This window comes from Mytilus californianus, unplaced genomic scaffold (genome assembly GCF_021869535.1).
Source record: "Mytilus californianus isolate M0D057914Y unplaced genomic scaffold, xbMytCali1.0.p SCAF_8, whole genome shotgun sequence".
Taxonomy (NCBI): Eukaryota; Metazoa; Mollusca; class Bivalvia; order Mytilida; family Mytilidae; genus Mytilus; species Mytilus californianus.
In genome coordinates this window covers 89,477,149-89,498,638 of record NW_026262734.1, presented here as the reverse complement: position 1 = coordinate 89,498,638, position 21,490 = coordinate 89,477,149, and the positions used below count along the sequence as shown (strand labels likewise).

The 21,490-nt window shown below is 31.7% G+C and overlaps 1 protein-coding gene across 1 annotated transcript; it reads right to left on the bottom strand.

The window, feature by feature from the left end:
* Nucleotides 1-140: 140 nt before the first annotated feature.
* LOC127711345 (uncharacterized) lies at nt 141-20,481 on the bottom strand. Its single transcript, XM_052217375.1, has 5 exons — nt 19,733-20,481; nt 14,662-15,474; nt 8,711-8,787; nt 5,317-5,413; nt 141-968 (listed from the first exon to the last, which is right to left on the bottom strand). Exons 2-5 carry the CDS (start codon nt 14,891-14,893, stop codon nt 817-819), a joined length of 558 nt encoding a protein of 185 aa, XP_052073335.1. The 5' UTR covers nt 14,894-15,474; nt 19,733-20,481; the 3' UTR covers nt 141-816.
* Between the last annotated feature and the right edge of the window lie 1,009 nt (nt 20,482-21,490).

Here is a 21,490-nt window from a genome sequence, read left to right as displayed (position 1 = left end):
TGAAGGTCAAATCTGAATATAAATAAAGGCAACGGTAGTAACTGGTGTTCAAAAGTCATAAATCGATTGAGAGAAAACAAATCCGGGTTACAAACTAAACCCGAGGGAAACACATCAACTATAAGAGGAAAACAAAGGAACAAAATAAAACAATATATTCATGTAAAACCCAATTTTTGTAATTTGATACATATATTTTAATCATTACACGCAGTTATTCATAAAAGGTTATTAACATAAGTCTACGTGGTCGCTTTGAAAGATATATAAAACATAAATATGTCTTTGCTTCATTTATAATACCGACTTCCAATCAAGGTGACCAATAATAATAACAATAATCAGATCAAAACAATTATTGTCTCGTCACGTCATCCTTCGTAGTAAAACGAATGCGTTTTAAGCCTTAATTCAAAGGTAACGTCTCTTATGAGGTCAGTATTTTCTTGTCCTTGGGTGTCCGTTATATACAGGTTTCACTGTTATCATATGCAGGATGAGTCGTATTGATTACAAAGCTACAGTTGTAGATACTTTAAATAATTTATTTGTCCCCTAGCCTTAAGCTTGTTCCTAGAATAAAAGCTTATTACTAGCTGATTATATCACCATTATCCAGACGTCTAAGTAAAGTGTATTTCATGAGAAATGTATTATATCATATTGCCATAGACATGTAGTGGCTTATTTTAATGTTTAGAATACATATAATTTCATACATTTGCTATATATCATATTGTTTAGTATATGAACATTTTATCCATGGTAATTACATGTAACATCAATGATACGTTAATAGATGCAAAACATAATTTGTCAACTATCACTAAAAAACTCTTGCAAACAACGGCATTGATAGCAAGTCAATAATATTAAAAGCCGTGAGCATATGTTTCTGTTTGAACAACATTTATGTTCACTGTTTTTATCGATGAGGGGTTTACGTTCTCCGTTGTATGACGTCTTACCTAAAATATAAAAATAAGTTATTAATTGTAACTCAAACTCATCAATGATTAGCTGGCATGAACATACGCATTGCTTATTTACGTTTTTTGTAGGGTTCAGTGTTGTTCAGGCTTTTATTCCCTATGTATGTTTTTGTCATGGCGTTGTCATTTTCGCTTCGACTTTTGAATGCCCCATTGCAATCTTTCTCCATTTTTCATAGTTGTAGTATTCATATATTCATACACTCAGAGATATGATCTGTAAGATATTGTATCTGAATATCGACTGAAAGAGGGAAGAGGTTATTCGTTTTTCTGCCCTTGTCGATACAAATGGACTAAATCCAAAAGAAGAAAAACACTATGGCAAAAACGCATACAACAGTCCACAAAACTCTAAGAATTAAATACCACAAAAATACAGGGGTGCACTCATCTGCTCTGTAAACATATTTGGTTATACTGTTCGTGCATATGCCGAAATATTTTTGATGTGGTCTATTAAGTTGTACTCGGTGTTGTTTTTGGGCGATTCCTGCTAGCGCCTAAATGGTTTCAAACATCCCAAAAAAGTGTATAGTAAAATGGTGCATTGGTGTATTGTATATGCTGCGCTGCATTACAAACGTTGTATTGTTTCTTTTTTTATTTGTTTACGTTAGTTTCAATAAGTTTTCAAATATGAGTTGCAATTAGCCGTTCCTTCAATAACGTTACATTGTGGGTAATTGTGAATAGTGCAAATCGTGTATGATTCAAATGTGACCGGGAAAGAGGAATGGTGTATGGTGTATGGTGCATGAGGAATAATGTAAGGTATAATGGTTTATAGTGAGTGTTGTTATAATGTATGGTATAACTGGGAAATTAACACCATTTAAGGACTTCAAAATAGACAGAAATCGTTTTTACAACTCATGGTTATAGATCATTTTATTTACATTACTGGGTTGAATAAAACGAGTTCTACGTTTTTACAACTCATGGCTATAGATCATTTCCTTTATATTACTGTTTTAAACAAAACGAGTTCTAAGAAGTTTAATCAAGCTCATTCTTCGTTCGGCAATACTGTTTTTTTTCGATTTACGGGTTGTGATTTCCACCTGTCGTATCCAATTCTCTTTTTATACAAGAAAAATTGAAAAAAAATTACAAAAACACGGATAAAACCAAATTAAAATATGGCTTAAGGTGTCTTTACATTTGATTTGATTCATTAAGCAAAAATCAAACATAGAAAAATAAAATCATAACATATGTTTAAAGTCGATATTTATAAAAGAATTGCCATTTGAAGAATCATAAAGTAGCCCCGAGAAAACGTTCTTGATAGACAAACTATTTCTTTGCGTGTATAAAGGGTGACGTCAAAAGCTTTTTGATCTTATTTGTAAACTAGAAATTAATAAGACTTATTTCAAACCTGACGTGTATAACAGAAAAGATTTTAATTAATCAGCGCCATTCTTCTTTGAAGACGCAAATAGGTTGTCATTACAAAGGAGACTTGTGATTGAATGTTTTGACTAAGTAATGCTCTAGTATAACATAACTGAATATGGTTTACGTTAAGAGAATGTAATCTTACAAATAAGTATAACTTTGTAGCGTCTGTAATTTTCTTAACACATTCTATCATAACACGAAATATAAAGAATTGTTCTAGCGTTCATACTGACTTTACCAAAGAAATGTAGGACTGTTTATATAGCTTACAATATACAACTGGGTGCGTCTAACAACAATGCAATTCATTCCCGGAATCAAAAGTCTCATACAATTTTGAAATAAAGTTACTTACCATATCCAAACGGACCTTATCGCGATGAAAAATTTAAGGCGAATACACCGAGGAGACCGTAAATAAAAGTAAGAAAGACCTATTCTTAAAAGTAAAAATCTTTTAACGGCTATACATTAAAATGCAGGATTTAATATACCGAATTATAATTCAATGTCCAGATGATTTTGTATTGAAAACTCACCACACTTCTCTCTCTCTCTCTCTTTCTCTTTCTCTCTCTCTCTCTCTCTCTCTCTCTCTCTCTCTCTCTCTCTCTCCTTGGTGTTCAGACTGTCTTACTCTCTATCTTATACACATATATTTAGAAAAAAATGCTTCCAAAAAAAGATGCATTGATTAAATAATATTGATAGATATATATATTAAATATTGCTGTTATATTATGCTGTAAATTTGAAAATCCTTTCACGAATAACCTACTTCCAAAAAATGCTTATCTTTACTTTTTAAATCTGCACAGACACAACTTTTGAATAAATATTTTCACGAAAAACAATATTTCTATATCAAAAGTTCAAGTGACCAGAGCAAATGGTCATACTCGAAAACTTTGACGTAGAAAACTTAGTATATTTTGGGAGATTGCAACATGCTAAGGACTATGTGGAACACTCCAAATATTAGTGACTTAGCGATTTAGATTTTTTTTTTTGTCAATTCACAGCAAACTTAAGACTAATATTTTTGAAATTTGAGTCTCACAAGCTTCTTATGCAATTATGTCGACAAATAATGGCAAAAGGCATCATGTATTTGCACATGTATATATTTCTAATAGCACGGTTTAACAATATTTTTTTTCAAATGCACGATGGTTGTTTAGAAATAGCTTTTATTCGGTAGCGTCACCGGTATTATTTTTTGATTGATTTTGTCAACAATTTTCGTAAGAAGAGTTACTTTTCCATTGTTCTTGCGTCATCGGTTTTGATATACTGTTTAAATGACATACACGTTCAAATTTTCGTTAATAATCTTCAAGGTTCAGCTAAACCATTTGACATTGCTACGAAGACACCACGATGTTTATGAGTACAGACAATGGTGGAACATAAAGGATGTACACCTCTGAGAAGCCAAAAATTTCTAGAATTAAACTTTTTTTCTTTACCTGATTTTTGGGTTTATATGACTGTTAAATAATAATTGGTGAAGAAAAAATCATATGGTGGTGTACTTCTTTTTTTTGCTACGGCCATTTGAAAGTAGCCAATTTTGATGATTTTCCCATTTTTCATCAATTTTTACCCATTTTTTAGGCTAATATCATGAAACAATTAAACTTTTTTTCAAACTTTCACTAAAGATGAAGTTCACCAATCTGAATAAATTTAACTTAAAAAAAACTATAGGTAGGTGTTAATGTAAGAAAGTTTTATAAAATTTTGTTGCTTTTTCGTGTCAAATTTACCATGCTGTCAATTTTGTAAATTTAGGATTTTTCTCTTTTTTAGAACAAAAAGCATATTATTTCAACATCTTTGTTATAAATGATTGAAAAAATACATATCTGAAAAATTTAAAAAGAAAAAATTGATATGGGATGTTCATGTTTCTGGTAAAATCATTGCTTGTACCCCTCACCCATTTTCGCAACATTTTGGCTAATGAGACTGACTTGATTGGTTATAAAATTGGGAAATTTTATTACTCAAAAACTACTTATTGTAAATACACAATTTTTTCACAGAGTTAAGTTTGATTATAATATTTTTTAAATTCATTGATATTTCCCACTTGCATCACATGTTTTGGAAATGATTCCAGAACGAGATTTCAACGAGACTGAAACGTCAGAGGAATACATCCTTAAATGCACTTTTGTTCTACACTGCAAAAGATGGTAAAATAAACAAAACACCTAAATTTGATTTAATGTCCACTCAGTTCCACTCTTTTCCTTGTATCTATGATGAGTTTATTTGAGTAGATATCTTTTGTCCGTATCATTCAGATTACAATACAAAACAATATTAAAATCAAATATTTTCCCACAGGGGCAGTAAGTGAATTTTAACACCAACGAAAATGCCCATCAAAATTCAGGAATTCAAAGTATCAAACTTTTTTGTTTAAAAAAAATGCATTTAGTTTTATTTATCTAGGTCATACAAGTCATTTCTTCATTCTTTGCACATGTTTTTCTGTGCTCAGTTTAAGTTGTGTGGTGTTAATATCGCCATTTGCAGGGGCGGATTCAGGCAGGGGCGTGGCGGGCGTGCGCCCACCCTAAAATTTGCAAAGCATGGGTTGTCCTCAGATTAATAAAGAATATTTCGATAATTTTACCCCAAAAACAATTTTCCCCTCGCTTCGCTCGACGAAAAATTTAAGTTTGCGCCCCCTAACCTAGAATCCTGGATCCGTCCCTGATTTGTCAAATGGTTATGATGAACTTGCTGAAAGATGAAATATAATTTTTATAACGTTGTTTACTTTGTGCATTTGTTGCCCTGGGACTCGAGCTCATAGATAATGGTTTAAGATCAAATATTTATAACGAAATATTCTTTTTTTCGTATTTCATGAACAAAAATTTATATTTCTATATTTAATTACCTAATTCTTTCATTTCCACAGTTTCCTGAGCTAAAGAACCTTTGTTATTTTCTGTAGTTTTCCTTTTTGAAATATTTTCTTTGCAACTAACATCATCCTGGAATACATAATAAAGCATCTATGGTAAATTTTGAAATTTCGTTTTTCATTTTTGCTTTTGTTTTTGTCTTTGTTGAAATAGTTTTTTTTTATAGTGATTCAGATTATAACACAATGTTGACTGCTGTACCCCAATTTTTGACATTTTTACCTATTATGTCTGTTTGTTTTGCTCACACATTGTTGTCAATATAATGGAATTCTATGCGACTGTCATACAAGTGAGAGGTTTAGTTAGCTATAAAATCAGGTTTGTGAATACCCTCTCTTAACTAAAAAAAACCATAACAGCATACAAACAATAAAAGAAGAAATATGTGTCCGTGGTAAACAGATGCACCAGCCTGTAAATGTTTAGATATGCAAGAGTTAATCTACTAATTCAAACATAATGACGTGTTTTTTTTTCTTTTAGATTTAATGCGGAAACGGCAAGTTCAGCATTTTTTTTTTCATTTATAAAGGGACATAACTCGAGAATGGTGAAAGTGATGCCACCCAAATTCAAATTAGATCTGTGTTTGGTGATTGTAAGTGTTGTGTATTGTATAACATTTAGTTGAGCAAGCTAAAGCTAGAGAAGGGAAACCGATTTCGGGATGGACGAACGTTAAAACCGACAAGCGTTAACCTTAATACCCTCTTCGCCTAGCGGCGGGGGCATAGAAAAAAAAAGGGAAAAATACTTCTAGAGGTCGACACACTGTCTTGAACAATTATAGAAAATGTCTATACAATACGTCAAGTTGTTTATCACCTTGAGTCTAGACACGTTTTAAATGCACGCAGAGAAACTGGCAAAGGTCTAACATCAGCACCAAATTAATCCCTTTAAAACAAATGACATCAGTTGACAACGTTTCTGGACTGACTTTTTAGGGTATTATGGTAAACTTTGATCAAGTACGTTTCTGCACTGACTTTGTAGGGTATTATGGTAAACTTTGATAAAGTACGTTTCTGGACTGATTTTGTAGGGTATTATGGTAAACTTTGATAAAGTACGTTTCTGGACTGACTTTGTAGGGTATTATGGTAAACTTTGATTAAGTACGTTTCTGAACTGTCTTTGTAGGGTATTATGGTAAACTTTGATAAAGTACGAGTCTGGACTGATTTTGTAGGGTATTATGGTAAACTTTGATTGAGTACGTTTCTGGAATGACTTTGTAGGGTATTATGGTAAACTTTGATAAGTACGTTTCTGGACTGACTTTGTAGGGTATTATGGTAAACTTTGATAAAGTACGTTTCTGGATTGACTTAGTAGGGTATTATGGTAAACTTTGATAAAGTACGTTTCTGGACTGATTTTGTAGAGTATTATGACAAACTTTGATAAAGTACGTTTCTGGAATGACTTTGTAGGGTATTATGGTAAACCTTGATTAAGTACGTTTCTGGACTGACTTTGTAGGGTATTATGGTAAACTTTGATAAAGTACGAGTCTGGACTGATTTTGTAGGGTATTATGGTAAACTTTGATTAAGTACGTTTCTGGACTGACTTTGTAGGGTATTATGGTAAACTTTGATAAAGTACGAGTCTGGACTGATTTTGTAGGGTATTATGGTAAACTTTGATTAAGTACGTTTCTGGATTGACTTAGTAGGGTATTATGGTAAACTTTGATAAAGTACGTTTCTGGACTGATTTTGTAGAGTATTATGGTAAACTTTGATAAAGTACGTTCTGGAATGACTTCCTAGGGTATTATGGTAAACTTTGATTAAGTACGTTTCTGGACTGACTTTGTAGGGTATTATGGTAAACTTCGATAAAGTACGTTTCTGGACTGACTTTGTAGGGTATTATGGTTAACTTTGATAAGTACGTTTCTTGACTGACTTTGTAGGGTTTTATGGTAAACTTTGATAAAGTACGTTTCTGGACTGACTTTGTAGGGTATTAGGTAAACTTTGATAAAGTACGTTTCTGGACTGACTTTGTAGGGTATTATGGTAAACTTTGATAAAGTACGTTTCTGGACTTACTTTGTAGAGTATTATAATGGTAAACTTTGATAAAGAACGTTTCTGGACTGACTTTGTAGAGTATTATGGTAAACTTTGATTAATTTTGAGAGGATAATATTTCATTGGTTTTATATTAAAATGAATAAACATTGTAAGTAAGTTTGTTGGAATCTTATATTTACTATGTATTATATACAACTAATACCAGACGTTTAGGTCTACTACAGTTTATTGCACAAATGCCTTTCGGGTTTTGTTTTATTTATCGATTTCATGTTTTTGAAATGTCGAGCTAAGTCTTATTTTTTAGTAGGCATTTAACAACAGAAAATGTCGTAAGACAGTTATTCATATATTGCGGATAACTCTACGGAGACCAATATGACTAAAAGAGGCGGAAGATAATAAAGCGATAGTCAAACTCATAGGTAGAGTGGAAAAAAGTCATATTTGCATTAGTAACATGACAGAAGAAACATCAAAGTACATGTATTACTGTTATATCCTTACCGTATTTGGTAATGCAAAATAATATACATTTCTGCAAGCATGATAAACTAAATAACAGTGAAGACAAACGAACTTATTTAATTTGACGGATGTTAGCAAGTATATATGTTTTAACATTTGCATAATTTTATTTTCAGACAGAATCAAAAACTTAAACATTGTACATCTGAGCGAAAGCAGTCCACCAGGGTTGATGATATGATTCTTATATGATTTTACCCTTCCGGAGCCCCTGAGATCACTCCTAGTTTTTAGTGAGGTTCGTGTTGCTAAGTCTTTAGTTTTCTAAGCTATGTTGTGTTTTGTGTACTGTTGTTTTTCTGTTATTCTGTTTTTCTGTTTTTCTGTTGGTCTTTTTCTTTTTTAGCCATTGCGTTGTCAGTTTATTTTCGACTTATGAGTTTGACTGTCCCTTTGGTATGTTTCGCCTCTCTTTTACTTTACAACAAACCGAAATTGGTTTCTTGCACGATGTGTGAACATGTTTCAGTTGCACGAGATGTTGACGAACCTGATTATTGTATTCAGACTCAGAAATTGATAAATCAAAATACTGAATTTACATTGTAGTGTATTGAGCACATTTTGTTCTACTCCGAGTATTTAGTAAAGTTGTATGACCGAAAGACCTCGTCTCATGCAATTTTCAGTTGCACGGAATTCCAATTGCTTTCATTCCAATATGGATCTGTTCATATCTTGCGGTTACAATTTTGTAAGCACAAGTACACTGTATTATAGTAGTTTAAGTGTGGGTAACAGTATGAAATAAAATTAAATATATAGTATTGCATTTTAAATGTATTACCTGGCCACAACAGTGATCTGATTTTGTGAATCTTTCGTCAACTTGAAAACGGATTGATTTGTTGCATTCTTCGTCTTCTGCAAAATATAAAATCATGATTAACATGATTAACATGATTAACGAGTCTTAGACGTCTTTATCGAAAATTGTATTTGATAAAGAAATTCATAAATACTTGAGTTTTCTAAATATAAAAACAAACAAAAATATGAAAATAACTAGAAAGTCAACGAGGCATAATTTTGTGTTCATATAAATGTGCAAGTAAATGTTGTCTATTGTCTATCTATTGGATTTTTCTATTATACCAAAGAATAAAGTCAAGGTACATTTACAACATTTTCCAAAATCCAAGCTCGCGTGCATGCATGTATAAGTTGGTTAAAAACTGGTTTGCGTCATTCATTACCATCGAAACTTATTTTTAATAAAGAACAATATAAAAGAGGTTTCAGATGACAGGGCAGTATGAGATAAGCTGTTCAGACACCTTATTGCTACTTATCCGACAATCATGTTCGCATAAAATGTATATTTTGGTTTTAGGACACTATTATATCTCTTTATTATTGGTAAATAGTTGTAGAATAGCATATAAATGTGGAAAAAGAGAATTAATTAACCGATTATTTGCCTTCAATCGTGCTATATTACATCTTTTCTTTTAAGAGCCTTAGCACAGTTGCACTAATAGAAAACGACAGAATAATTAATTTATTTTCAGATAGAGAGCTTTTTCTTTTTCCGGAATTAATCCGTTTAACTCATTAATGTCTAGATTTGATGTCGTTTTCCCTATTTCACAAATAATTAATCGATTAAGAAATAAAAATATCTAAAAGGTTTGCACTTTAGACTACATAATCCCTATAAAAGAGGGTCTGGGTGATGTCCTTAATTTCTGTATTGTTAAATGTTCAGGACATTTGTCTTTATCTTTAAAAATAAAGCTTATTCTGTAAATTTCCAATGAAAATGATTTTACTATTTATGTTTTTTAATCATTTGATGTCTTTATTCTGTATATCCTCTATTTCTGTAATCAGTTTTGTATAATCTAATTCATTTATTTTCCACAGTTATAATATCCTTTATACTTCTGCACCCCATTGTTTTCTATTTTTCAATTATTTTGCTCATTTTTGCCATTATTGTCTATTCTGTAAACCCTATTCAGACCCCAATGAAAGACTCTGTGTCCTATTCCCCTCTTCAATGTTTTGGCATGCTGTTTTGAGACACATTTTGATATGGGATATGGTTTCTGTAAATCTGTATGTACATATTTCTTGTATGAATTTTTTATATTCTTCCGATGTGGTCATTATTTCAGTTTGACATACAAAACATCGCAAACTATTTTAGACAGAAGGAATGAAGCTGTGTGTATCTGTTTCTCATTTTACGTTGTGTTCAATGGTGGTGGCCATCTTGAGCTAGCCATGATTGGCAACAAAAACGTAAAATTGGTATATATTAGGATATGTATGAACCATTTCTAAAATATTTCGAATAAATATTCATAAAAAAGTTCTTGAAATTTCAAAAAATCAGGATACTTTTTGGTCATTGCAGCAATTTTAAAATTCAGATCCACACCAAATATTCTTTTCAGTGAACTTCTTTTTAATATGAAGATTCCTGTCTATTTTACATATGATTTAAAGAAAATGCCGGATATTTCTTAATGAGACAGCAACCCGACGATACAAATGACAAAACAAACATCTACAAAGCAACATGGTCTTCAGCTATACAACATATCACGATCTTAATCGTTTTAGTCTAAAAACAAAAGTTGTGACTAAATTAGACAGAAACTTTGATCCAAGATCAGGTACCATGTGATATATAAGAGAAAAAAATAATAACATAGGAAAATAAGTAAAGACTAAAGAAAACAACTGCACGGGTTAATTAATGTTACACGGACATGAATATGTTGTAGGGTTAAACTATTTCGTTTGTATTTCATTCACATTTCCTTTGTATCTGTATTTAAAAATTCTGCAAATGAAAATACGTTTAGTACTGAAAGCGCCTCTATCATTCTTCAAAACAAAAATTAACTCAAAAGACGTTTTTCCATTTTCTTTTGTATGTGCTATTTTATATGGTGCTTTTTTTTTAATTATTGAAAAATCGTCAGAAAAACATACTTAAATGATATACTAATTGCAATAAATAGGTCGAGAGTTTGAATATGACATCAGAAAACCCGCATTTTAAAATTCAAACATATTTTCAACACTACTAAGTGGATCAAAGTTCATAGATCTCATTCGATCTGTACCTTGATGACGTAAAAGCGTTTAGGTCAACATTTATAGTTCGACCAAACTAACCAAAATTGAGAAAAAAACATACATCCACATATCCTGAGAGTATTTTTGTTTTGCTTTCTAATAATTTCAGACTCTACACTGTCATTCTATTTATATTGCTTTCCTTTCATCAATACTTCATCATTAATATTTCATTACTACATCTCTCTGTGGTATCTACGATGACTGACATTAAAGTTAATACCATTACGTATTGCTTTTATACTCGGAACACATCAGGAGATTTTAATATCATCTTATTGTCAGCTTAAATAAATTATGAAGTAAACTGTTCATATCATGGAAATAGAACTAGTTATCTTTATAAGCTTGGTCTTAACTATACAGAAAACGCCAAAGTCTGTCTTTTTATACTTTTATAACATTAAAATTACACCATTAAACCATTTCCAGAATAAAGATAAGGAGATGCGGTATAATTACCAATACTACAACTATTTACCAGAGACCAAAGGATGATGATATGAACAATTACAAGTCACTGTACTGCCTTCAACAATGAGCAAAACCCATACTATAAAGTAAGATATAAAATTCTCTGAAATTATTTGTTCCAAAAAAGGTAACACAATATCTTACTCTAGAGCTTTGAACATATTCAAGCTATAATACAAGACCTGGCATGACAACATATGAAAATGTCAAGATAAATACATGTATATGATATTTGAATTAATTATCATTGGCTAGACATGTATTGTAGGTTGTGACTAATACTTCAAATGGAAATATAAAATTTCTATGATATCGTTCTGTGCATTGTAATAAACACTAGTATACTTTTATTCAAAATCAAAAATTGTTTTGTAAAAATCATCCAATACGTTCGACTTATTGACGCCATTTTGTGAATCAAAATTGCTATTATTCGGTAGCAGACATGCACACGCAGTACTTTAATTTCATGGTTATATCGGTTTTATTTCCAACATTAACTTTTCAAAGCCAATTATACCTAAACGAAGCATTGAATTGCCGGATCGATAAGTTAAAATGACAAATCATTGTTATTTAGTTTCAATGTTTACGTTTAAGTTAGGTTCTTGGTATGACATCAATTGTTGTTTCACAAATGAAAATAACGCTTTGTGAATTTGTTTCGTCCCAATATAGAAATAAGAAGATATAGTATGATTGCCAATGAGACAACTTTCCAACAGAGACCAAACGACGTAGAAGCTATCAACTATAAAACACCGTATACCGTATTACAAAATTGCAAAACCCATACCGCAGAGAAAAATATAAAAGGTCCCGATATGACAAATGTAAAACAATTTAAACGAAAATAACTAACGGCCTGATTTATTTACAAAACAAATATGATATACAGCAACAATCGACAACCACTGATTTACAGGCTCATCCCTTGGGACAGACACATACAGAATGTTGCGAGGTAAAACATATCTACAGTCGACCAACTCTCCCCTAACTTGTAAGATCGACACAAACCAAACAAAATCAACTAACAAAGGACTGAAGACACAAAGTAGAGATTTGAGAGTAGTCGCAGTTACTGAACGCCAGTTGAAAGCCAATAACAACTAAACTACTTTCTAGATATTCCTTCATTAAGTACGCTGAAACAAAAAAATGTGACAGTCAATAAGATGCCTAAAATCCTCTCCATGGGTTTAGTATGTAAAATTTCCATCTGCAATTACTTGATTGCATTAATTTTGTTTTTATTTTAAAGTGTTATTTCATTTACAGATGAAAAACTATCATTTGATAAAGGCGACTGCTATCGTATAATGTTTCCCTAACGTATACTCCTCTAAGCTGTTTAAATCGACGTCTGATTTGCTTGACCTCAGTTTTTCATTGTTCGAAATTCAACTTTGATGTCAATGTTCGTGCTTTCATTTGATTGTACTTGTATAATGTCACAATAAACGGTGAGTATGCATGATGACGTCTCAAATTAAAAACATGATTTCTAAGCAAAATTATTAAAAAAAAACCACTGATATACTTTTCCTGCATATTGAGAAACACTGTACGATAAGACGTGTCTCTATTATCGATAGTTATGTCGTTTGATGTGTTTGGGCTTTTGATTTTGCAATTTGATTAGGGACTTTCCTTTTTGAATTTTCCTCGGAGTTCAGTATTTCTGTGATTTTACTTTTTACCAACCAGCTTTTTGCCAGAAATACTTTAAAATGACTAAAACAGTTAATATGTTGTGTTTCTTGTGCTAGTGAAGATGTATATTCGATTTATTCGACTACCTTCGAGTCTATATAATATATATATTTCATGTTTATTGTTATCTCAAAAAGTGTTCTTTTCATTTATCGAGAAAAAACATTAAAGCAACATTTGTGTTTTAATGATATACGAATATTCAGTACATATAGATTCTTACATTGGTACCAATGGATTATCGAATTTATCCAATCGAGGTTGTTAAACTATGGAATTTTAAATATCGATATTGGAGAAATCCGATAATCCACTAGTAACTAATGATTATCAAATGAATTTTCGTTTTTGATAAACGAAAACCCCCTTTGAGTGTCTTCCACATTGCACAAAGTTGTCAACTTCTCTAACACAAATACGATTCATCCAGCGAGCTGATAAAGGTTATGACCCTTAAACTCAGCCAATCATCTTCTGAGATCATCAGCAACCGCACGTTGATTAAATTGTGTTATACAATGCATGGGTCCAGAAAAGATTAAATTGCCAAAGATTTAGAGAAAAAAAAAATATATATAAATATCAGTTGTACGTAGACATATGACACCAAACTAAGTACATACAATGGTCGTAAGGATATATATGTAAAAACCATTAACCTGTACTGTTTCTTACATTTTTGGTAATGTCCTTTTGGCGTGGCTCGGTACTTATACATCCCGCCGTTGTGTTATTGTGCTATGGTCATTTTTTGTATTCTTGTCTTCCATTTTTGCTTATGTGCTTTGTCTATATGCCATTTTGTTTTTCTTTGTTGACATATTTGTTAGTTTTTATAGTGATTAAGATTATAACACAATGTTGACTGCTGTACCCGTATTTTAGACATTTTGTCCTATATTATGCCTGTTTGTTTCGTTCACACATTGTTGTCAATTTAATGTAATTTTATGCGACTGCCATACAAGTGAGAGGTTTATACAGCTATAAAACCAGGTTTAATCCACCATGTTCTACATAAGGAAATGCCTGTACCAAGTCAGGAATATGACAGTTGTTTTCAAATCGTTTGATGTGTTTGAGCTTTTGATTTTGTTATTTGATAAACGACTTTTCGTTTTGAATTTTCCTTGGAGTTCGGTATTTTTGTTATTTTACTTTTAATGCCATGAACTATACCTATTTTTTAATAAAGTATGCACATGTGATAATTACATGTAAGGGTCTGAGAATAGAGGCTAATGAGACAATGCGCATGATAGAAGGAAACAAATGATGAATAATAGAGAAGAATATGACAAAAAATAGGAAAAAAAGTGGGGTGATAAAAAACAAAGAATACAGAATAATAAGCAACACGTACAAGAATAGAGATAAAAGACCGTAAAAATTAAAGAATACCGAAATGGAAGGACCACCATCCAGACCCTCATATACCATATACAGAAATCTTACCTGGTACATCTTCATCCATACATTGACCATTTTGTTGTGAATAAGTGTTTAAATAATCCTCTTTTGCTTTCTCGATCACGTCTTGAATAAAGACATCAATTTGTTTACAGTTATCGTAATCTACGGCTTGTTCTCGATTCCATGCAAATTTCAAACGAGGTCTTTTCTTTCTTTCTGGATAAGGCGACGATGATTTCTTCAACAAAGCCTTTTTCAGACTCTTTTCATTCATCGTCGTTTTTAAATTACTTTCGGCACAATACACTTTTTCTTTCGGGTGACCTTGGGTCTTGCAGTATCTTCAGATTAAACCAGAATCACAATCGATTATTTAGTTTAGTTACATGAAGTTTCACTGCCTCATTTATCCTGATTTCTTAAAAATTTCTCCTCGAATAAATCGCAATTATTTCGTGTATATACAATCTACGTAGAGAAACTCTTCACAATCACTTAGTAAGGACGTATAAAGGTTGGATATTTGAAATAAAGACAGCATAACAAGCTCCTTGCTTTTATTCCTTCATTTTTATTAGCTTCATTTATTTTTTAATTCAGTTTGCTTATTTTCCTTCAAATAATTCAATCAGTAAAGCCGTAACTATTTCATTGACTTTTATATTCCTTTGCATTAAGTTTAATCATCTAAATGTTTTATTTTCTGTACATCTGTATCATCTAAATGTTTTATTTTCTGTACATCTGTATCATCTAAATGTTTTATTTTCTGTACATCTGTATCATCTAAATGTTTTATTTTCAGTATCTGTAATGACGTTGTTTGTCCCGGATGATGCACATGTAGCGATGGTGCTGAAACAAATACTGTATCGTCAGGGTAATCAAAAAGTATCATCAATCAAAATTAATTCTTCATTAAATAACAATTCCAATGTTATATTATTATAAAGTCTAATTGCATTGGTCTGAGTCATGTCAATCAAACAGTGTGTACATGTATAAACCCGTTTTTGACGTCACGTTTATGAAATCATACACAGACAAAAACGTTACGTAGCTGTTTTTGATATATTTTAGCTCGATTGATTGATGTTGATTGATTGTTGTGATTAACTATTGGTCACATCGTGGCGGTCAGTTTTTATTTGCAAAGGAAGCCGAAGTGCCACCGACCTTCGATAGGAAAACTAGCAATCCTAGTCAATTTAGAACTTAGTCGAAAGTACCAGGCACCTGCAGGGTTCGTACTCAATTCGAAGGCACAAATGATCCCATGTGTTTGCATAGCATTAACCAGGAAATCTTCGAGATCGGAAGTCTGGGAAATTAAATACATAAATCTTTTGGGAGCAGAAATTTCAAAAGCCTGTACTCAGAAATTCATCGAAAGCCCCATTGCCAGATTAATCTATATATTAAGCTTAAGTACAAATGCATTATTTATAAATTGGAAATACAAATTTGAAATCACTTAAATAATGCCCTCAAGCAATGCATCAAAAATATTATGACTATTTCTAAAATGACCTAGGATATTATATCTGTTAGGGGTCATCCTGTAGATAGCTTGCCCGTGCAGGTTTTATTATAATTTTTTGTTTTTGTTTAGCGAACTACGGTCTAGATAAGTAAAGAGGGAGGTTTGTTTTTGTAAAACTGGTTTGGCTCCACAACAGTATGTGCCCGTAAAAAGTTAGGTTATACATGTGTTGTATGTCTTTATGTATACAGTCAAACCTGTATATAAAGGTCACCCTTGGGAACAGGGAAAACTGACCTTATAAGAGAGATGACCTTTGAATTGAGGTTCAAAGTGCATAAGTATTACTACAACGGTAAAAGCAGGAGGTGACCTGCCAGGACAGGTTTACGCTTAAAAGAGGTTACCTTTATAACAGGTTTGACTTTATGTCAATATGTTCTCTGTTATGTATTCGAAGGAGTTGGGTGTTGGTTTAATATTTGTGTGTTTGGGTGTGCTGTCTGGTATTCTGGTTTATTACTGCTATCAACTTTATTTATTACAATTCCTCAAAATTATTTTACATCCGGTGCAGAAAAAAAATTGGTACCGTGAAATGAGCTGCGTCGGATAGAAATCGACCTTATGCAAGTGCACGTTTTCATGTACATGTGTAAGACTGTGCTTGATTTTCGAACATTCAAATATGAAATAAGAGATGAATGTTGGTCTGTTTTGTAGGGTTCTTAATAACTCAATTGTCAAGCAGTTATAGACTTTGCGTGGAGGTTTTTTCAACCCAAAATAGGTTAACAGATGTATTGATATCATACGAGTGCCTTAGGAACTGTCCTATAAATAATACATATAAAAATAAGGAGATATCGTATGATTGTCAATGAGACAACTATCAACAAAAGTTCAAATGAAGTGGATGTAAGCAATTTAGGCAACCGTACGGCCTACAACAATGAGAAAAACCCATACCGTATAGTCGGCTATACAAGGCACCGACATGAAAAATATGAAACAATTCAATTGAGAAAACTAACGGCCTCATTCATAACAAAAAAAAATACGAAAAACAAATATGACAGACATGAACCAACGACAACCACTAAACTAGACGCTCCTGACTAGGGACAGGTACACAATTGGTGTGGCGGGGTTAAACATGTTTTTAGAAACAAACTCTTCCCCTATTAGTAACCTGGCACGGTGGTGTAACGACACAACACAAGAACAAACTATGCATTTCAATAAACGAAAAAAAAAGTTGAATTATAGAGAGAATAAATCCAACCATATGGATCTCGTCAATTGCATCCTGATACTTTCATCTTCTTTATTTTATTTTCTACTTCTAAGCAAATCATCATTATTAACACTGGAAGATAAAACTGATGTACTTTTAAACATACCCTATATGGACCTTCTACTATTTTCATTTTTATCTTTTAAATCTGTATAACCAAATAAATAAATTCTCTTTTGAATGTTAAAGAGAATTTTAATAGTTTTTCAACCTTTAACTAAAATTAAAAAAATATCGAACACCAAGGGAAATTCAAACATAAGTCCCTTATCAAATGGCAAAATCAATTAAGGGTTTGTAAATTAATCATGTTAATGAACCTGAGACATTTTGAAATTTACTGTTAATATTTGAACATTCATTACGAACATGTATCACATATATATAACGTTGGATATTGTTGTTATGGTTATTGAATTACCTGATAGGAATGTGGTTTGCATAACTTTTGTGTATTTGTTTTAAAATTTCCCTGTAACATGCATTACGTGTGTAATTGGGCGTCAGTTAACGGATATCCGGTGTATAGAATTGGAAAGATCCATACTTTTTGTATTGCAATACTGCCAATGATCAGCTAATACTAATTCTAAAACAGTTCATTATGACTCCGGATATGCACTATAGAGCTATTCATTCTGATATTCTTATTTTCTGTTTGCTCGATAAACTTTCCAACAGGATATTATTTGTATTCATGGAAATGGGGAATTAATTCCATAACTAATGCTTATAAAACAAACTAATTTATTGCATTACACTCAAAAGAAAACACAGAATGAATACCATAAAAGAATGAATGAATACTTAACAACAAATAATACAAACCAGGGACATAGGAACCGGGATAGGGCGGGGGCAATAGGAACAGTTGGAGAGAGAAAGATCATTGAAAATAAAAAAACGAAAATGAAAGAGGACACTGGCCTACTTCTATCATGAGACGGTTATTTTTTTTTTTTTGCTTTTCCCTCCCATATTTCTGTCCACTCTTACGCCACTGGAAACTAACCATTTAAGGGACTCGCGGTAAGTTACAACTGAATACATCCAAAAGTGACTAACACATGGCCGTTTTTTTTTTTGATACCCAGGTTGAGCTGTATGCATAACATATTCTACGCAATCACTAACTTTACATTTAAACAGTACTTATATAACCATAAATGTACCAGCACTAATTTCATTGCACTCTTAAATCGTTTTTTGGGTGAACCTAAAAAAAAATAATCTCCTACTACATTGCACAATACTAAATTTCAAAAAAAAAAAATGCTTACCGCAAAGATTTCTGATAGCTCACTTACCTTGCATAATACTAACATCCTATAATAAACGCCTACCGAAAAGATTTCTAATAGCTCTTACTACCTTGCATAATACATGTACCATCAATTCTATAATCAAACGCCTACCGAAAAGAATAGATAGCTCTTAAAATCTTGCATAATACTATCATTCTATAATTAAACGCCTACCGAAAAGATTTCAAATAGCTCTTACTACCTTTCAAAATACTATCATTTTATAATTAAACGCTTACCGAAAAAATTTCTGATAGCTCTTACTACCTTGCATAATACTATTATTTTATAATTAAATGCTCACCGAAAAGATTTCAGATGGCTCTTATTACCTTGTACAATACTATCATTCCATTATTAAACGCTTACCGAAAAGATTTCATGCAGATAGCGCTTATTCCTTGTACAATACTATTATTCTATTATTAAACGCCTACCGAAAAGATTTCAGATAGCTCTTACTACCTTTCAAAATACTATCATTTTATAATTAAACGCTTACCGAAAAAAAAAAATTCTGATAGCTCTTACTATCTTGCATAATACTATCATATTATAATTAAATGCTCACCGAAAAATATTTCAGATAGCTCTTATTACCTTGTACAATACTATCATTCTATTATTAAACGCTTACCGAAAAGAATTTAGATAGCTCTTACTACCTTTCAAAATACTATCATTTTATAATAATTAAACGCTTAGCGAGAAAATTCTGATAGCTCTTACTACCTTGCATAATCCTATCATTTAATAATTAAATGCTCACCGAAAAGATTTCAGATAGCTCTTATTACCTTGTACAATACTATCATTCTATTATTAAACGCTTACCGAAAAAATTTCAGATAGCTCTTACTACCTTTCAGAATACTTTCATATAATTAAACGCTTACCGAAAAGATTTCAGATAGCGCTTATTCCTTGTACAATACTATCATTCTATTATTAAACGCTTACCGAAAAGATTTCAGAAAGCTCTTCTTACCACCTTTGCACAAAACTACCATTCTATAATTAAACGCTTACCGAAAAAAATCCTGTTGGCTTATGAAACAAATAGTAGATAATTTTAAGCATCCATCACCAATGAATTTAAATTTACCAACATCCTATTATTCATATCATATGGAAATGAACATACAAATTCTCTCAGGGCATGCTATGAATGGATTTCTCGTACGTGATCGGAGATAAGTCTGTAATCCTTAACTACGACGCAGATTGACACTTGATCTAAAACATAATGGGCTTTACTCAAAACACCATTAGCCTCCCTGAAACACTTTTGTTCCGTGTAATACGATGACAAAGACAGGTTCTGTGTCTTGATACTGTCAATGAAATGTAATGTATTTAGATAGACCAATCGATGACAGTCAAGTGTATATTTCAATAGTGAAAGTTTGTGATATAATCCATCTTAAAAAAAATATTGTTTTTATTCATGCAGACTTGATTCTGAATATCCATCATTTCATCTTAGTTTGTTGATGATACCGCTTAAATGAATTCTAACAAGTATTATTTTTTTTTCTTTCGTGTGAATGGCAGCTATCTTGTTTCAACTCTGTCCCGCTGTTTTTTTTTCTTCTGATAAATGAATAATTCAATTTCCTTTTTTAGCTTTTTCTACAAAGCCTATCTTGTGCACAGATTATATTCCGGAAATTAGCCACGCCGATAGAGCTTTAGGTGTTTATCAATTCACGATGAAAACTTGATCGGCAAAATGTTTTAATCTAATATTTCATTGGTTCAACCACTGTTCAATTAATATAGGAAATATAGTTTTAAATTGCATATTTCATGAAAGGTAATTTTATCAATTCCATATTATTTATATCAAAACGAGTTTCATGATAATTGTATTTGCAATCAACATTCTGTTGAGTCAATATTATAAAAAGTCAATAATACCTTTCAATTACGTTTGTTGTCTTCCTCTTGTTAAATTAGCATTGAACTTGTTTCTTTGTCAAAGCATACACACCAAAACTTAATTAACAGCTGTGGAAATGTTGTGAAGAACGACGTATATGGATAGACATATATATACATGGCTTAATGATGATACGATTGTATACATGCTATCGATTGTAAATCGATGATGTTACATTTACATAAAAGTTTTGACAAATATTTGTATGTACTTTTTATCAGGTCTAAGCCTTATAATATTTTCGCAGTCTTAGATTTTGATTACCAAACGATATTTATTAATTGCGTAGCTTAATAATTTTTAGCTCGCCTGTCCCATGGGAGCTTTTCTCATCCCTGGCTTCCGTCGTCGTCTGTTAACTTTTACAAAAATCTTCTCCTCTGAAACTAATTGGCAAAATTTGATCAAATCTGGCCACAATCACCATTAGTAAATCTATTTTTTTAAATGTATCAGATGAACACCGCCTGCCAACCAACATGGCCGACATGGACAAAAAAAGACCATAGAGGTAGAACGCAACTTTCGTCTACTAGTATTATTCTGAAAACCGATATAAATAGAGAAAATCTGACAGGGGCAGAAATGTTCAGAATGTTGGGATTTACTGTCAGACGACTTCAAATAGGAGTTATTGTCTTTAAAAGACATGTTTTACTTTTTTTCCTTTTTTTGCCTATTATCTTTGATAGAGAGAAACTGGTAAAGAAACATATTAATATACGCATTAATAATTGATTGTTTCTGAATCCTATTTGTGAATGTGAATTTATATTGTAATTTGTATTTAATTTCATAATTAAAATATTGTTTACACTAGAAAGACACTTTCAATAGCAACAAAG